Source organism: Schistosoma haematobium, chromosome 1, assembly GCF_000699445.3.
Source record: "Schistosoma haematobium chromosome 1, whole genome shotgun sequence".
NCBI lineage: Eukaryota > Metazoa > Platyhelminthes > Trematoda > Strigeidida > Schistosomatidae > Schistosoma > Schistosoma haematobium.
Genome location: NC_067196.1, coordinates 16,946,476 through 16,967,184, shown reverse-complemented (window position 1 = coordinate 16,967,184; position 20,709 = coordinate 16,946,476). Strand labels below are relative to the sequence as shown.

General features: G+C 31.8%; 1 protein-coding gene across 1 annotated transcript in view; it reads left to right on the top strand.

Moving 5' to 3' along the window:
- The window catches only part of MS3_00003757 (uncharacterized protein), a 28,251-nt gene extending 8,831 nt beyond the window's left edge, over window positions 1-19,420 (top strand). The window contains exons 5-15 of the mRNA XM_012938207.3: window positions 248-355; window positions 1,445-1,563; window positions 2,220-2,349; window positions 3,783-3,983; window positions 5,539-5,622; window positions 6,168-6,251; window positions 8,461-8,819; window positions 12,538-12,802; window positions 14,358-14,441; window positions 15,538-15,897; window positions 17,671-19,420. Coding sequence (XP_012793661.1) covers window positions 248-355; window positions 1,445-1,563; window positions 2,220-2,349; window positions 3,783-3,983; window positions 5,539-5,622; window positions 6,168-6,251; window positions 8,461-8,819; window positions 12,538-12,802; window positions 14,358-14,441; window positions 15,538-15,897; window positions 17,671-17,994 — 2,118 coding nt within the window. The 3' untranslated portion in view covers window positions 17,995-19,420. The remainder of the gene's footprint in view (window positions 1-247; window positions 356-1,444; window positions 1,564-2,219; window positions 2,350-3,782; window positions 3,984-5,538; window positions 5,623-6,167; window positions 6,252-8,460; window positions 8,820-12,537; window positions 12,803-14,357; window positions 14,442-15,537; window positions 15,898-17,670) is intronic.
- The last annotated feature ends 1,289 nt before the right edge of the window (window positions 19,421-20,709 follow it).

Here is a 20,709-nt window from a genome sequence, read left to right as displayed (position 1 = left end):
TGCAATTAAATATTTGTTCAAAAACCTCTAAGTTAAAGAAATGACGTGAATTGATTTAGTTCATCTCATATATAAGTGAATCTATTCTGAAGCACTTTAATGTACAAATGTTTTGAAAAATATAGGAGGATGTGAAATAGGTTCATAGCATTTCATTTCAATTCATGTGGAATGGTTTCTAGTATCCTGTTATACTCCTTTCAGTGATACGCTGTTATATTCATTCTTCGTTTTTCTATTTATACAGAAAATATCGTCTGTGTCTCCCAAAAGTACGAATAATCTGCCCACAACAAGTGAACTTATATCACAGCATATGACAGCCCAGCTACAAGCGAAAGAAGCTGAATGTCAGGTAATAAAAGTACTACCATGTATACATATATATATAGTGACAACAGGAATAGTAAACCCTTATAATCTAGTTGTTATAGTGCGTTTATTTTTTGAAATTCAGCATCCACTCTTACAATCAGATGAAATATTGTTGATTATCGACTGGATGGTTTCTTCCATAAAATAACGGTACCTGTGGGAAATATATTCCTACGTTAGTTTCTTTCATCTATTGTCCTTTTGAAGTTCAGAAACTTGTACATACCACTGATTTGTAATCACTGTTTTTTAAATGTGAATTCCTTTTATTCACCGAGTGTATGTTAACATTCTATAATTTTTGTAGAAACACTCCTGTTGCCTAATAACAGTAGATAAAGTTTTATTTAAGGTAATTATGAACTTCCAGTCATTAGTATAAGCATTTTACATGAAAACACTTGTACTAATGACTAGGGTTTGATAATTTTTCCTCGTGCGAATGTGGTATGGAGACTTAAACCTATACACATTTGTGCCAGTGTCTGTGTTACAAATGACTGACTGACTTGACATAAGGGAGCGTTATTTCTTTCCCTGATCATACTATATTTACTTGTAACCGTACTGCTACTCAACAATACAGACTGATCACAAATAAGTTACAAAACTCAAGTTAATATAAAAATAAGAAAATTTGAAAGGTCAGTTGTTTTGTTTAAATGGAGTTTACATACAGAGGCAATTTTTAATTGATTTTAATGTTCCAAGATAATTCAGATTTCAGTTGTTTTTCTAAGTATTTGCATCATTTCTTCCAATGTATAGTCTTTCGTTAGCTATAGTTCACATTCACTCAAATAGGCATAGGATGAAGTTATCAAATTCAAAGAATCACTTGTGATTCATTTCCACTAATACAGTTTCATTGTTTATTATTATAACCAGTTATCTGTTTTACACTTGACGTCTATTAAAAATAATTTCTTTAACTGTTGTTTAAAAAGAAATTAAGGGAGAGTACATTTCACGTATCTAGTAGTAATTCATGTTTAACTAAACTGATATACGCTTTTAATTGAAAATGCTTTGCAGATTATATCGTTATTATTATATTTATTTATTTAAGGTTTTACGTACTGAAGTTGTCCATTTAAGGGATGAAGTAAAAATACTGAAAACTCTAGCTCTTAATCGTGTACCTGTCCAAAAGCCTATGACTGACGCTGAAACGATGACTGATCCAATGTAAGTTACATGTTACTACCCTGTCACTAATAATCATCATGATAATAATAAACTTACTTTTACTATATGATGTACTTCCCCATCGTTCCTCAAAAGAATAAACTAGAAATAAAAAATATCCTAACCACTATGATATTTCCACTACTTAACGTCATGATATGTTGTTGGCTTTTTGCAAAACCCATAAGTACATTTCAAGATTCATAGACTTAGTTACTCCGTCAACGCACATCTAAATTAGGAATGTTTATCACAATAACTCAGCAGTTTGTAAAAAAGACGACCCAAAGTGTTATTAAGATCGTCACTTGTTTGTTATTTCTGTTAAAGATTTTAGCTTTCTGTATTCATATAAGTTTGAAATGAGTGATTTAGATTTGAAACAAAGATTTTTAGTCGCTCAGAGTGAAACATCTACTGTTTTAAGGTTAAAGTTACCAAATATTAAAAAAGTACTGTTAATTTCTATTTGGGCGTTCTACTGAAGACCTGTTGTTTAAATCCATGTGAATAGGAAAACATTTCGAAACTCTAATAATTTATTTAAACATAGTGAATATTAGTCAGATCTTGATATTTCTACGTGAAAGGTTCTTAGCTCTCAACGTCAGACTCCGTTCGTAAATATCATTATCTCATATTTTCCTAATTGTTAGTGAATCACCGGATATTAAATCCTCGCTTCCTCAGCAATCGACCGATTCAGATGCAGTTCTACTGTCGACCCTTCAAAATGAAATTGCCCGTTTAGTTAAAGAAGTGGTTATCTATCAACAACGTAGCGAAGTAAGTCGGTGCTCTTTTGTGTAATATAGTCTGTTAATATTAACCATTTTCGAGTAATTTAATTTTGGTTCATTATAACTTATATTAGTGTGTAGATATTGTTTTAGAGTCCACACTTGTAGCAAATTTTGTTTGTATTATAATCTTGGGTTAAATGGTTTGATGAAAGAGTTGTCTGTTGTTAAAATTCAAAGGAAATTTGGTCGATAGAAGGCATAGAATGATACAAAGTTGTCATTTTACTTCAACACATAAATATTGGTACAAGAGGGCACCAAATATATATGCACCACACCATATTTGTGTGTGTGTGGGCTGTGATACTGCCCGAGTGCCCAGACCCAAGCACATGGTTTTCTTAGAGGGCCACACCCCGGACCTTTGACCTGAAGGTCTGACCCACAAGGCAGTGGTGCATCGTGAGGAGATGCAGTCCGATGGTAGCCGGTGACCAACAATTGGTCCATATGCCATTTGTTCCTTTAGGATACTGGAGCCCATGTGCACCATTGGTTTGGAATCCAGTTAAAGCGCCGGACAGTCTCTTTTCGTCCTCTCAATTTCGTAAACAACAGTAGTGCCACGAGAAGGTAGTGATTAGGACTTCCCTGGCAGAGGCTGTATACGCGTAGCCGTGTGAGAGCATTTCGAGAGGAAGGGAGGGCGGACTCACCCCACTCTCGGCCATACCAGGGCATTTGGGGGCTGTTGTCAAGTGATGGGTGCTCCTGAAATCGAGTTATTGACGTAAACCGTCGAATGATTTAGAATTGAAGGAAAGAAAACTAACCAGTAGAATATGCTTCTTGTGTAATAAAATGACATGTTTATGTACAAAAAGATTCACGCAAAAACTAACACGGTAAACTGACGTAGGTAATTGAAAGAAATTAGTTTTTATTGCACTCATTCTCTTATCAATTAAGGTTTGACTGTTAAATGTGATTTCAATTCACTATCACTGTATTCTCATAAAAGTTGTACTACATAGTTTTGTTTTCAACAGCAGTTATTGGTCCACTTTATTGGCAAATATCTTTAATATGTTTCTAGTGTCATAGTACCAACTTTTACAGTTTGTTAAAAGCATCTAGCGAAACAAAACCACTGGCTAGATTTTAATAAAACTTCAAATTGAATTAAACATATACACGAGATCAAATGAGGTACTAATTAAAAATGTGGTAATTTTGTTTTTCCCCCATTTATCTTATTCATTTTTCTTAACTCTCCACAAAACTGTCTTCACATACGCACACAATTGTTCAGAATATTAAAGATGTTATTATTTTCTATTTGGCCATCATATTATTATGGGGTAGCAATTTCCAAATTTTGTTAATAAATCTATTTAGTAACTAATTCTCTGACTTATGCAAAAGTACTATTTTCATGAATTGTTTTCTCTACACTTAATTCACTAATTTTAATAGAATTTGAAAAGTCGTTTGGATACAGCCAATAAGAAATTATCCGATTCAAAATCTAAAGCTGCTGATGAAACTAAATTATTACAACAAACTTTAGATACACAATCGGAGAAATTATACAGTCTAGAGTCTGAAAATAGTCGTTTAGAAAAAGAATTAAAAGATGTATTACAGAAAGCTGAAATTCATCATCGAAAATCTGAGGTTTGTCAGATTATGTATATGCCATTACTGTAATTCTTGTTGTTTCGATAAATCATTACTAATAGCCATGCATATTAATCCATATTTGAGTTCATTAAGACTGTTCAATAATTTTTTGTAATAAATAAAGTGAAAATTTGATCAGATGCTGTGTGTCAGTGTATTATAGATTGTATCAATGTTTCAGGGTTTCTTGGTCTCAACACTTGGTTTTGTTTCAACTACGTTTATTATTATTCAATGCCAAATCATCTTAACAATCATTATTATCATAGTTTATTAGTCAATAGGTATTTATCATATATTTATCTACGTATTTATGCGTGATTATTATACTTTTAATGCATGTTATTATAGGTCAAGGATATTTTTAAATGTGAAAGTTTCATGTATTCATTTACATCAAATATTGTTGACTCATCTAAAATATATGAATTCGACTACTTAATAATTGATCAAAAGTTGCTTACCTTCTAAGCTAATACTGTTTAATGTAAATATGTAACTAATACAATCTATCTAATGTTTGTCTACCGTGGAAATTTCGAATTTATCATATGTCTATATGTTTAATGCTCATTATAATCTAATTCGATAGTCAATTACAATCAACTTAATTATTTCGTATGACATTATTGCGTGTAGCTATAGAATTGTAGACTTTATGACCTAACTTGTATTTAATATTAACGAATGATTATTGATGGTAAAATATTTCTTGTTTATATATTCCAATTCTTTAAAAAAATTGTATATTGACTACTCTACTTTACCGTTTGTTCCACTGATCTTTGTAACATACCGAATATTAGTACAATGTTCTCGATGATTATGATAGAGACTATAAGTTCAAAGATAGTTATAGCTTCGTTATCGTTTGGTTTCAAATAAGATAGATATTATACATTTTGCATCGAAATTAAGAGTTTCATATGGATACAATAATTCATTTGTATACATATCAAGTGTCATTCCATCCATGAATTAACATTGGTAATAATGATAACTAGACATTCTAATTTCTAGTAACAACGACTCGTTGGTCGACATATGTGGAGCGTAAAATAAGAACTTTCATCTTGAAAAAAAATCAAATAATACCATACATCTATTTTTACTAATAATGACATTAGGGTCCTTAAAGTTTGGAATCTTGTAAACTAATGTAGTTTATAAAGGAATAGGAAAAATGTCAACTGCTTATATGATGAAGGTTTCAGTGATTGTTAGCACTGGTATTTTACCTTAATTTTGCTCCTGTCATATTTTATGGGCTCAGTGGCTTACAAAATTTTCACCTGAAAAATGTACTGAATGCACATTTACACCATTTCTTTTTTATGTGTTGTCAGTAGCTGTATATGTAATTTAATACATACGTATTCCTGTGTGATAAATATTTGGTGATTTTATTATAGTTATTTATGTTAATTTGCTGGCTCGATCTAGAAATTTATTTAATGAGGCAGTAATACATGTATGTCATCATACAATCACACTCAAGGATATATGGATATTTTTTAACTTGACTTTCTAACCTTCTTATTTGTTGTAGGAGGCTGAACACAAACTCACACAGCGTTTGGAGGAACTAGAAGTACTCCGACTAGATATCTCATCTTTCAGGAGCAAATGTGAGGTGAGTTCATGGTTTTTATATCTATATATATGCTGTGTAGATAGTTAGATAATATCCATTCTTTCGAACAGGATAGGTTTTTAATAAATTTGCAGGATAAATAACTTTACTGTGAGCAATTTAGTCATCGTTTTATAGAGTTAAAGAATACGTCACCGGGTATTAATCAGGAGTAATTATTGATTTAAACATGTTGATGACATCTCAAGGTTTAACAACAGATATTATTGTATATTGAAAAATGTAGCTTTTAAGATATCTCAGCTGGACGGTATTAAACATATATCGCAATATATATTTTACTCCACTTATGGAACAACAAGCCATGAGTATGTTGGAAGTTTCATTCTACTGAACTTAAATAAATTTCTCATCTGGTAATTACTTTGTAAATTCATTTGACAAATAATTAGAGAGAACCAACAGCGAAATCTTATTATGTAAACCAGGTTTTATCAAAACCATCATTTCTCTATTTACCGAATGTATGTATAAGGTTACCTTCGAACCTTAAAAGTAATATATTCGCTGTTTTCGAACTTCAGGCACTGGAAAATGGAAACTCTGTACTTCGGGGAGAGAAAGACATTCTAACACTCAAATTCGACGAATTAAGCAATAAACATTCCGTAAGTTTCGCTGGTCATTACTGTAATTATATATTATCATTACTATTCGTCTAATTATATGTAATCATAGGCGTTTTATGATTAAAGTATGATAGCTGATCTCGCAGAACGATTCATTTATCACTTCTTGTTTTTCTAAGTCCATTTCACTTGTTCTGATCAAGAAATTTGGAAAGACTGAAATATGATCTTTCTATGTATTGTATATATTCAATAAAGATAAACTGTAAAATAGAAATCACCAGTGTCTAATCACTGGTCTTTCAGTTGAATCTATCAATTCTTCAGACAGAAGTTCTGCAGCAGTTTCGTTAACCCAAATAGGGTTGATCCGCAGTTCATTGAGTGAACATGTGTGTTGCATTAAACTACACTATGCCATTATGCTTAATATTATCGTATGAAATATATGACTTTTGGCTAATAATCAAATCCTAGACGCTAGTTTGGGACTCGCCAGTTGGGTGAACCTGCTTCCTTATGTTTATGTTCACGTTGAGGCTCTAACCCAGTATCTTTCACTTCAAATATCAACGTGTTTTTCCTAGTCAAAATGACTTACAAGATTACGCTTCAAATAACTGGCAGTTGCTCACATATTTGTATGTAGTTTAACAATTGATTTCCAAATCATGCATTTAGGACACGAATGCATTACATTCAAGATTAGTTTGTTTATATACTATATTTGAACTTATATCTCCTAATGGACACATTTACACTTTACCAACATATACAGAAAGCTACAACTTTATTTTTAAAGAAGTATGGTTTCTTTGGTTTTTGGCTTCGTATACTAACGTTCTGTGTCTGTGACTGCTTTCAAAATATTCCGAATTGAATTTTACCCACCTCGGAAAAATTGTATTCTAAGGTCGAAAGTTATTTACAATTGTCTTGTCAGAAATATGAGTTTCACAATATAGCCCTAAACTATTAACAATTATTGTTTAGTGTTAGTTGTATATTTCTAAACATCACATCGTTTTTCTGTATTTCACTAAATCAATGCATGCAACATAAATACTATTTTAGAAAGTAACAAGTTACAAGTTTCGATTTTTCCTTTTGTTCTTTCTGAATTTTTTCTTCACGAACTTTTATTTCAACACATAGATATTGGTACAAATAGGCACCAAATACATATGCACCACACAAATCTCACTCGATATGTGTGAGGGCTGTGATACTGCCCGGGTGCCCAAACCGAAGCAGGTGGTTTTCTTAGGGGGCCACTCCCCGAGCCTTCGACCTGAATGTCTGATCCACAAGGCAGTGGAGCATCGTGAGGAGATGCATTCCCATGGTAGCCAATGACCAACAATTGGTTCATACGCCATTTGTTTCTTTAGGATACTGGAGCCCATGTGCACCACTGATTTGGTTTGGAATCCGGTTAAAGCGCCGGACATTCGCTTTTTGTCCTCTCATTTTCGTAAACAACACCCGTGGTGCGAGAGGGCAGTGAGTAGGGCTTCCCTGGCAGAGGCTATATATGCGTGGCCATGTGAGAGCATTTCAAGAGGGAGAGCGGACTCTACCCACTCTCGGCCATACCAGGACATTTGTTAGAAAATGGTTATGTATCACTTATTCATAGTCTTATGCTGATGCATGAGAATCATACCAACATATATTTTTATGCTCTTGCCTGTCACTCACCTTCGTTCTACGTGATTAGGCTAATCGCCAAACTAAGTAAGTATAATTTCTCTTCATACGTGTAGTCACCCATTTACACTAGCAGATCAAGAATTCAGAGGGCAATGGTTCAAGTCTATCGGTCAGATGATCATATACTTGATATAAAGGATTCTTTTTAACTGGTCTATTTGATACTCATTAATCGTTTGTGGTATAAGCTAAACACGTCCCCTCTCTATGCGAACTGTATGATATTGTGTTGATGTGAGTCGACCAATTTATTTTTTTTCAATCATATATATGACTTTCACTAATACTTCTGGACTAAACGGTAGGTTTTTTGATATAACTGCCTCATATCTGCACGAGTTTTCAGCTGGCTCACAAAACTTAAGAGTATGAAGTAATAAGGTGATCGAATTTAAAACAAATCGAGATCTTATCTGTATTTCTTGTATCAACAATGACACAAAGGATCGACGAGATATAATTGTATTTATATATGTATTTCCATTTATCTACGCTGCTTCATTATTGTTATTATTATTATGCTTGCTTTTAACAGAGTGTTCTGTCCGAATTGTCTGCATCTCAATCACAATGTAACGTACTTCGTAGACAAATAAGTGAATATGATGATCGTCTACGTCAAATAAATGATCAACATCAAATTGTTGTAGATGATATGAAGAATCAGTTAACATCATTATTATATAACCATGAAACAAAAGAAAAATCACATATCAATATGATAAATACATTAGAAGCTAAACTAGAAAAGTTAACCAATGAAAATAATGAATTAAATAAATTACTTAAACTACATGAAAGTGAACTAGAACATTTACGTACTGTTGAAAAAGTTACAGTAATTCAAAGAACTAATGAAGATAAATTTATGCAAACTGTCGATGATATTCAGAAGTAATCATATTTTTAATTTTACAATATATATATATATATATATATATATATATATATATATATATATATATATATATATAAAGTATAATTAATCTGTTAATTCTACCTCCCGTTTGAGTTATGCTGTTACATACTTCTTCATAATAAATTGAGAGTTAACTAAAAGAAAAAGAGTTTACAGATAACAAGAGTAGAACATAAAATTAATATCATAACAAGTCTGAGGTTTATTATGAATGAATTGATATTTCGAACGATAGTTAATTATAAACGAATTATTTACACGAATAGATTAAATCAATTTACTTCACTCTTTTAATTTAGTGTATTATTTATTTTTTGCATTTGAATTCGGTTATAAAATCAATTTATACAAAGTTGTTTTTCTTAATGAATTATCCCAATAGATTTGTACTTAGTTCTTTATTCTCCTTAAGTGTCAACTAGTTTTAATATGAATTGTATATTGTGATTTTTATAGTCTATAGTTCTATGTTCAATAAAAAAGGTGTATTCGAATTTTTGTATGTTGTAAATTAGTTTACTAGTCTATCTAAATACTGGTACCATCATGCGTATGTAAACGTGTTTACAATAAATATGCATAAAAGATGAAAATAAATTAATATCAAAGTGATATAATCAGTAATCATTCTCTCTATGGTTTGTACTCACGTTTTCACCGCATTTTTGTATGCTTATCTCTTCACTTTGTGTGCTTTTTTCGCCCACACAACTACTGTAACTATTTTGTACTGATTAACAGCAAGAGTGAAATCTTTACCTCACCCGGTTCTTTAGGTAAAAGTTGATTACAGATTTACTTTTTTGGTGTCAAATGTTATGTTGTTAATGACCAATGGAGTTCAATCCGTGTCAAGTGTAAAACAATTATGCACCTCATCTAATGGATGGCGGTTGTTCAATAGTGTGCTTTGATCGGAGTTAGACATTAACACCGTTCTATTACCACGTGCGGAATCTTGAACGTATAATGTTAAGGAGCTGCATACTAGCATAAGACAACCGTCCACTGCTTTTAAGTTTTCGATTGTAGTCTAGCTAAGATCGATTCGGGATTTAAACCCTGAATATTAATGTTCCAAAACAGTCTTTTCAAAATTCATTTCTTGACATTCTTCGATTTATCTTTTGTATATCAACCATAGAGAAATTATTATCTACGCTGTTTGAACATAAGTTACCGTACTAATTATACCGCATTTTTATTACCTTGGTTATGAGTGTTCTATCTTAGTCTTTTTAAAATTAAGTTTTACAAACTGACGTATTTTTTCACATTGGAGATTTTTTCTCTGAGCTGGATGGTTTGGTCATGGAGCTTTCATCGTTCTTCTAAACAACATCATCAGCACAAACTTCACCATCTCACATTGGAGTGTTGATTGTTGTGTTGAAAAAATAATGAACTGACAGTATTATTATGATTAATATATTTATGATGAGAACTATTAAAAAATTACGCAACAAATATAAGATGTTCTGCTAGTTCCAAGATATTCTTTCCATCTATCATGATCAAAGTAGCCGGAGATAATCTAAGATGTACCGTTTAGTAATAGCTGAGTGCTAAATCCCCATCGGACGGTTCCCCACAATTAATTTACTTGAGTTTCTGGTTTATTTCGATCACTTTTAATTTAATTTTGAGGCATTATTGTTTCTTGTATTTTGAATGAAAGACGGAATTACATGCATCTGATTGGCTTTCCAATAATGTCTATTTTAATAAACTTGAAATTATTATTTTTTTGATACTTGTGTTTTGTTGAAATTTTTTAGCAACTCGAACTGATGTACGTACGTACGAAGTTCTACGTTGTTACTGACTGACTGACTGAGCACATTCGCCTCTTGTTTATAATAGGTTCTTGTGGAAATTTGTTTAACTGGGTGACGGTTTTTTTGACGCAGATTGACATTAGTTAATGTTCCAGCGAAGCACTCTTTGCCTGTGTTAAACCATTTTAATTATCATTCAGCCTCTCAATCAAGCTCACCTTCAACTATGGTGTTACATGTGCTCAACCACGGGTGGGGATGGGGTTGTTATATAGTGTGAAGAATATGTTATAAAAAATCTGGTGGTTGCCAAACCACGACTTATCAATAGTCATCATCTTTTTGTAGATGTACACTACCTGATTGTGGTCCGTGCAATAACCTCGGTCAATAGATCGAGACTTATTATCAGATTCGCTCGTAGCGGCAAAAAGCCTATCCACTTTATATCTTGCTCTGGATCATAAATCCTGGCATTCGTTCTTACTTTTTCAGTATACATTCTCATTATCATCATTACTACATTATTTCAACTCCTTTACGATTTATTTTGTTAATTACATCTCATTGTGCTAATATAACATTGCTAATTGGAGTAACGTTTCTATTAATCAGGTTCTATGTTAAGTGAGACTCATTGATTGAGGTTTAATAGTAGTACGATCACTACCTTGTATTTATTTACATCTTTACTTGCGTTCTATATAACTGTATTAATGACAATACTAGAATCAAAATTCATGTCACTTTCATGTACGGAAAGGGCTCTTGGTACTTAACCATATTATCCGTTGCAGTACTAAATAATCGTCATCAAATTTTCAAGATTAATTTTCAATATAATTCTTCTCAGTCTATCTCATTGAAAGTACATTTTTTTCTATGAGTTACATTTCTTCTCAAATATTTACTTCTGATAGTGTAATCATCTTATATTCATCTTGTTGAGGTGGTGCTATTGAAAAAATGGAACAGAACTAATAAATGTATAAAGCATACATATATTGTATCCTTTATACATGTATATTAAATATCTTTCTTTAGATTGATGCACTTTCGCTGATATTATCGATTTGTACTAAAATAATAAAGACTCCCTTGTAAACTAGTTATAGAAATGTGCTTCAAAACGAAAAAAAATACATTTATGGAATCAAGTTCTCTAGAAAATGTGGCATCTTATATATATATATATCGTATCATGTCTAATCATATACTCCTTTATGTGAAGTCAGTACTTTAATAGCTAAAATGCAAGTGATAACGGATCTGTTTTTGAGCGTAAAACATTTCATGACAATAATCATGGTTTCTTATTACACATTACTGATTTACAGGAAAATGTTCATATTTCCAGTCGTGAACTTCCTAAAAATTAGTCGTTGGCAAATACATGTATTTCATTATGAGTGTCAATAATTATATAAATGGGTTTTTAATCGAGCTGTTTTTGTATCCACAATATATTGTTTTATTGAGCATTGTTGCTTTCCAACGTATTCACTCGGTATGTGAAATTGCTTGACAAACATTGTTCTTGTAGCTGGTTTGTATTCTCTAGAAATATCGAATATAAGTTAACTATTAGTATAGGCTTGTAGGGATTATCAAGTTTCACGGGAATAAACGGATCAATGTTAGACCACCATTGAAAACCTGTAGACACTGGACAGTCGTTTCGTCCTAGTATGAGACTTTGCAATGCACATCCACAACTCCGCACACTGAAATCGAACTATTCTGTTACAAAATATCCCAGATGTAATCAATGTGATTTTTTATGGATATCGGTTTCATATCGCTTCTCTTGTGTATAATCTGATTGTTTTGAGCGGGGGGGGAAAGCTAATTTCTTGCGCTTTCTGCTTTCTAGTTATATTTTTTCGCGAATCAATTTCACTGTTTTTTTCTTCAGCAATGATCCTCAAACTGATGATGGCAAGTCAAGCAACATTCATTATGAAACCATTGTTAAAATGAATGATCATACAGGCCAAACAGAATCGGATCAATTTATTATTAAGTCTAGTGAATACAAATCATTACAAAGTCAAGTTGATCATTACAAGTCAGCGTTAGATGCCACTGAATCAATGCTATCTAAATTACAAACGTCCGTGAATGAAGAAGAAGCACGTTGGCACAAAGCATTGGATGCTGCAAATATTGAAAATGAATTGGTAAACGAACATTTTTTGAATGTATCTGTAGACGATTGTGTAAAATGTCTACTTGTAGAAAATCGCTTTCTATTCATTTTGTGATAGTAATATGTTGTAAACAGTTGTACGTATTTTTTGTGTCCGATCGCTCTACTGCTTCCACTCCTTATTCTTTATATTTTTGTAATATATGATATTGTGAATTGGTAATCGTCAGACATTAACATCGTTTGGTGCCGGCTCTGTGATCCAGAGGTTAAGTGTTCGCGCTCGAGATAAGAGGTCCTTGGTTCGAGTTCCACGTGCTGGATTGTGGATGCACACTTTTGAGGAGTTTTATGCTAGGACAAACTGGCTGTCCGTTGCTTCTAGGTTTTCGATGTTGGTCTAACATTGATCGATTGATGATTTCAATGAAATGTAATTCATTTCTCAAATATAAAATCTAATATTTGACTGTAAACTTAATTGTTTATGTGTCGATAGGGCGATGACTCATTGGCGAAGGCCTTCGACTTTCAGCCATTAATTCAGCAATTAAATGACTTAGTCAACTGGGAATTATCGTTATCCCTCATACTTAGCGCGTGATTTAATGCCAAGTACACAAATTTGTGTGTGGTAAGTGTGTTTATCTCAGAAATAGTTATATACCCCTGTTGCTCGAACTGAACTAATTGAAATAGAATTAAAATCGGTGGTCTGCTAGCAGTTCAAAGCCTTGTTTATGTATGTATATTTTGTTCATATTTTAAAGGCTGTTGGAATATACTACATGATAAAACAACATTGTTCTTTTCAAGTAGATACATGAGTTGATCAATTATTTGAAAGTTTAGTTTTAAAGGTTTTAGTACATATACATTTGATCAAAGATTAAAGTGACCAATAGTTTCGTTTTACAAGTGTTGTTTATTTCGAAATAATGTGTCTGTATTTACCATAACATTATTTGGTTGTTTGATTAATCGCACGATCCTTTATAGCGTGAATGTATAAACTTTAATCAGCAAGATTTTTTATCGTATAAATTATTTATCATAGCATTAATTTAATTGAAGTGGTTTTGCAGAAACACACTTTGTTTGTAGGTTATATTAATCACAAGTGATTTCCGCTTATGTATCACTAAATACCAGGTAGCATTAAATATCTATTGGATTCTAGTTATAAACTGCGCATCATGCACCACAACTCCACTAGCTATTAACCTCAAGACCTTCAGAGTTCCACCTAAAACTCTTAACTCATTCATATTGAATGTGAAACAGTTGTTACTAGTGTTTTGTCATGTGATCATCGCGTTGTATCACAATTTAATTGGAGTGAAAATTGTATCATTGAACTCTGGGCCAGTGGTTTTAGTGGTTAATTATTGGCGTTGTATAGATTCGTTAAAGGTGATATTTACTGAATAACCTTCAAGATATCTCGTATAGAAGTTTCTCAGTTTAATTTGATTGAATCGTGAATTTTCTGGAGAAAACGTGTTACAGTCTAAGGGAAAGCAAATACTAAATTATGATTGTTACGCAATTATATGAATTAACTATTTGTTTTCTTTACTTTCCAGTTAAAAACGAAATCAATTAAACTTGAAGCTGCTTTGAATGAATTAATAGAAGATCGTAATACTTTGACAACGACTATCGAAGAGGTTAGTGCTATTACTACAAAGTTGGTTGTTATTTTTACGAGAGCAGTTAGTTTTTTATAACAGAAAAAAATTTAAAAAATCACATTCTGTAGAAAGTGTTAACTATCCATGCGATAATTGTATTTCCTAAAATGTGTGGTCTTTCCAATACTTTTGAAATTTTCTCATTGGCTGCTCATTTCACATAATTAGGATATTTAATCATCACAAATAACTGGTTATCAGTCTTCTGATAAATCGTTTCTCACTGAAGTGTCTACAAATACCCAATAAAAATTTTCCATCATTGTCTTTGGAAGTTGCTTTCAATCCTTTGTTATTATTGTAACTTACTTTGTCAGTAATCATAATGGTTATTAAAATGTTTCATGCCCATCAAGGAAGAAGGTTTTTGTATAATTTTTCATGTTAATTAGTTTAGCCGGCGAGACTTTAATTTGTGGACGAACCAATGAGTTTAAAGATAGCAAATCTTGGAATTGGACGCGAAATTCATTCATCCACAATGTTAAATAGCATTTTGGCATTATAGCTAATGTTCTTGATGAATACCTTTACTTTAACGTATAATCTTAAATTCTAAATTCTACTCATAATTCCTCATATTACTTTACAACTTTCTTTTAACACTGGTAAGTAGGTGAATTATCTCAAAGTCACCCTAGCGTTTTTCGAAGATCGTCCATAACTTATAGTCCCGCCATTTAACCTTTCTTGGTAAACCTCAACATTTGTTTTCCTTTATATCGGTAGATCACTGTATTAAATTAAAATACACTGGTGAGCACTGGTAAGCAGACTTCAGTATATGTAGTTCATAATGAACACAGTTCTTGAATATCACTCTCTAATTAACTGTAGCTGGCCTCATTATCCTTTTTTATCGAACCAGTGTCATAGCTGTTACCCTTAACTATTCTTAAAAAAATCAGTTATTAAATAAGTCGCTGTACAGATTTCTCGTTAGGCTATTCAAAAATTAATAATTTGAAATTCAAACTTTCTATAGTTAATTGTTGTGATGAAAAGATCTTTGTTTACTGAATGATAATTATTGATAGTCTACATCAGTTTTATTACTTTTTCGCATTATCAGCTTCGTAAAAACAGAGAGTTTAACAATTGTAATCTGATTGAAACTTCGACTGATAATTCTCTGACAACATCCATCAGTACGGAAAAGAAGTTGAACAATTCGTCATCCATTTCACCGTCGCCGTCCTCGCCATTATCAACATCAGCGACAACAACTGATGATGCTGATGAACAAAACATGTCCAAATCCGAATTGATACGCTTAGTTGCTAAATTACGTAATCTTGTTGAAGTGGAACGTAATGCATTAAAACAAGAACAATCATTATCAGCCGAGTTAAGAACAAAATTAAACGATACCGACTCACATGATGATCAGAATTATAATTATTCAAATAATAATTGTTCAGACGAGAACACGGTAAATTTCCTTTTTTTATTATTATTATTATCATTATTGTTATTATTATCATTATTATTATTAAAACATTTTAGTCAGGATGTTATTGACAGATTAGATTTAAGGGATCTCGATAATTAAAGGATCTTTCCATTTTCTGTTTGTTTATTTATTTGTGACTCAATGTTACAAATGGACAATAAAATTAATATGCACCACACAAATAAGGGAAAGAAGATGGGGGAGTGCGTAAAGGTCGTTAGAACTATGCCTAATAACGTCTCAAGCCAATGAGTTACACCATCTATAAGATTCGAACTAAAGTTTCAATGAACGGACGAATTCCTGTCCTGTACAGTTTTATTCCCTACCACGTTTTCGTGTTATAAACTGAATATTTCTTCTCTGCTTTTAGAAACCAGTCTAGAGTCCAAATAAAGCCCCTATGTGAAAGTCTCTATGATGAAATTTCGAGTACATGCTCAATCCACCGAACCCAGCGTTTCAAATGATGACACAACTGAGTTGTCGTTCTTCAACTCTCCATCTAGCACTACTTTATATATATATATATATATATATATATATATATATATATATATATATATATATATATGCTTTTGTGACCATTTGTTTATTGGGACGTAGGTGGAGATAACGAGAAGACAGCGTTCCCTATGTAATTTCTTTCTTATTTTGATGGAGCTCTGAAATCTGACAGTGTATAATGGACTGTTATGGGGAATCCAGTCAGCCATTCCTGCCCCTACTCTAGCCTTTAGTACTATACGACCGCCAATAAAACCGGACAAAGATCCTATAGGGTCTCCCGTTGAACGTGTTTTCTAATTGAGTCAATTCGTTGCACTTCTGGAGTCTTGAATACGGATCCCCAAAATACATTACACATTAATATCAAGACTTTTCAAAAACATACCCAAACCTATCCGTTGTTCAATCTGCATTAGTGTGCAAATGTTGAAGAAAGCCGGTTTGAATGGCATATGTAGTATGCATTTATTGTAAGCATTTACCTCTTCGATCAGGATAAAAGTTCTACTCTAGAAGAGCTGGTGGGTGAATTGAAAATAAATGTAAACAATGAATAGAAACAAAACAAATTAAAAATTAAAGCAAAGTAAAACAAAACCCCGTATCCACAGTCCTATTAGAAGATCTGATCGGAGTCATAAGCCGACCTAAGTTAGACAATACTAAAAAATTAAACGACCGTTTAGTCCTAGGATGGGACACCTCAGGAGCGCTTATTCACAGCCCCTCACGTCTGAGTCGAACCATGGATGCACCCTATTTAGAAGTCCCATACTAGGACAAAACAGCTGTCCAGTTTTTAGTGTCGATCTAACTTAGATAGACTCATGATTTCAGTGAAATTCAACAATCTTCACAGCCTCATACTGATAGCGAATTTGAATTTTCGTCACACTTTTTTGGTAGAACTTTTGTTACCATCAAACTAACTGAATCATAGTTCGTTTTATAAGACTTAAGGTTATAACATATTGGTTAGAAATCAAGTGTTTAAACTAAACTAAACTGTTAATGCTTCAGTTCCAAAAACTAACTCAAATCCGTCATCAATGTCGATCTCCTGGATTTGAACGTAACACCACCTGATTTTGTAATTATGTAACACCATAAAGTTACTAGTAGTAAATCTATTTGTACTGGGTACATCACCAGTCTACTACACTATTTATTTTTGATCCTCTAAATATTTGTTCCTGTTCGTCTACATATTGTCGTATTGTCTTTGTATTTTCTATTTTCTAGTGCTTAATTAATAGTCCTACAGAAACTATAGAAAATGCTATAAACTATCATAATAATTCTGGTGATGATCATTATACCAATACGAAAACTAATTCTCTGCATATTCATCCAAAAGGTGGTCTACTAGAAACTGATGATGTCAAATCTGAACAATTAAACAATTGTTTTGATGTAATATCAAAAATTCCAGATTGTATTCCTCAACGTGAAATATCGTCGAATGACAGTGGTTACATTGTTCTATCCAATGGTATACATAAGGAATTAAATGGACAAGCCAATCATGATCAAATTGATAGTAATAATGCTGATGATAATAATTAATATGAAACTGCAATATAAATATGAATTTTTCTATCTATATGTTTTTTCTTCCTGTTCCTCCGTTTCTGAACTTTTCTGTTTGTTGCTTTCTTTCTTTATTGTGTTAATTTCACTTACAGTCTTCTTTCAACTAATGTTTTGCAAATTTGTAATCAGGTAGGAAAAAGTATAAAAAATAAAAGAGAATCGAAATGAATAATTTCTTCATTTGATCTATCTTCTTGTTTCTTTAATGATTTGTCATATATTTGATAATTTGGGATTTGTTGTAATATTTAATATTGGGTTTATATTCTCTCTCTCTGTGTGTGTGGACAGTTTTGTGAAACGTGCGTGCAATGTTTTAGGCGCACCTGGTGATTACTGCCACTTGTGAAATTAGTTATATCTATAATTTATTAAAACAATAATTGATATTGAATTATACTCTTTCTTCATTTGAGTAAAGTAAAGAGAACATATCTAGTTATTGCATAGGTGAATTTAGTCTACAAAAAGTTACTTTGTATTTCTGGTATATTTTCTGTTGTTGTAAATAATATTTTTTTTGTTGCAATCTATCAATATTTACTGAAGTATGCTCATTCAGAATTCCTTATGGTTGTTTATATTCACTATATAACCATTATACACACGGTAAATTGAAAACGTTTAAGTAGTTGTATACGAAAAAAAGAGATAAGTCAGTTTCACATACTGACTGAAAATATACTTCATTCTATTGATCATCTCTCCAAAAGTGCCTTGAGTTTTTTTTCTTACGAACAGTTTTAAAATATCTACTTCACATGTTTATTATATGAGAGATATAACGGGATGTTTACAAAGCTTTCCTACTGTAATACTACTGGTCTAAAATGCTTAGTGTTTTCTACTGTGGTTATTTTGATTGTAATGATGATTAGTTGTTATTCATTAGGTGATCAGACACGAAAAGCAACTGGAACTAATTTGTCTGAGGACTTCATCACTTTTCTCCCTGTCTTTATTTACCTTTACGTTAAATTATTTGTGGATAGGCTTAGATATGTATCCTTTTTTATTCTTCCACTTCGTTTTTTATTCGTTACATTCTTTTGTTCGTATATTTTTACACTTACTTGAACATTGATAAATTGTACGTGTTATAGCTGAGAAGGTTAATCATAATTAAATTAACTTTTGTGCTATAGTTTAGTAATGACTGAAACGTTCTAGTGTGATGTATGCTTCTCTTTATATTCTTCAATTTCTTTTTCGTACTCTATGTTTGTGAAATCATTAAATTTTGTAATAAATTTGTTTTTTTTTTTGCTGAATGGAATAATTTATTATTTTACGCCTTTTGAGTTTTGTTATTTAGGTATTAGAGTAAGTAGTAGTTTAATTGGAAGTTAATCGATCTCTAGTTATATATCTGCTCTGGAATATATTCTAGTCTTTAGTTTAATTATAAACTGAAAAGTCTTTACCTGTTAGAATAGTCGCATTGAAATTACTGTAATTCAGTTTATCTTATCGTAATGAAGTCAAGAAAATATTGATATTGATTCGTCACAATACAAAGCAATAAAATTTGGAAAGTGTGTTATAAGCGAAATCCGGACAACTTTTCCCGCCTAATCGTCAATAAGCGTACCATTTAAATTGTGAAGATGTTGCTTAGTGACTAAGACGTTCGGCTTTCAGCTACTAAGTCTCGTGTTCGAGTCCTTTACTACCTACTTCGGTTTGGGCGAACGTGTAGTTTGGTTCACATCCACGTACCGAGTAAATGAGTTAATCTAAAATGCAATTAAATTCCTACTCATGTGGTTTTTAGCTTTGTTAGACAACAGTTCTGGGTTTGACAAGTATTCGGTTATAGTTTGACCACCTATATACCTTTTGTCTTTCATTGTAGCTAGTATGAGATGAGGTTGTAAAATAAGCAATGGTTGTATATATATTTTCTGAGATCATAATGAACGCCGAAACTTAAAAGCGAAGTATCCGTTCGTATACTTGACTTTAATCTCTACTTCTAATGTGAAGGTCTGTAGTATAACCCAATCCTGCAAGCTGATGTAGATTAAACAACAGTTAATGATTGAAAGTTTATAAACTTATTTAGCCTATACTTACATTCTTTAGATAATATCAATCAAGTTCAATTCTATTATCAATAATCTAATTAGATATTGTCATGTGAATTAAAATTACTTTTATACCTAGTTGTATTACTTCCAAAACTATTTCTCACAATTCTATTTCTTCCTTTTATTTCCCTTAGACGAAACGAACTATGATTGTTCTAATTAGAACTATAAAGTAAAAAATTGCCTAGTTATATGTTGACAGTTTCTAGCCAGTAGATTGATTTCTAATCGTTTTGAGAATTTGAAAACAATCACCTATTTTCAAATATATATATATATATATATATATATATATATATATAGACAAGCAGTATTAATAATGATAATAATTATAACAATAATGTAGACTGTCATAGAAATACTATGAAAATGTATCCTAAATAATTAACATTTATGATAAAACTTGTAAATTTCAAAGTCATATGATAAGAATTGTTCATGATGGTTATTGTGCCAAATGATGACCAGTTTTAAATGTTTATTTCAATTTATCATATTGTTATAAATATAAACATAACCTAATTGGAAATATTCATTAAGTGAAATAAAAAGAAGGAACATTCTAGTGTAGACTTTGGAATTTCAATACATTGAATAT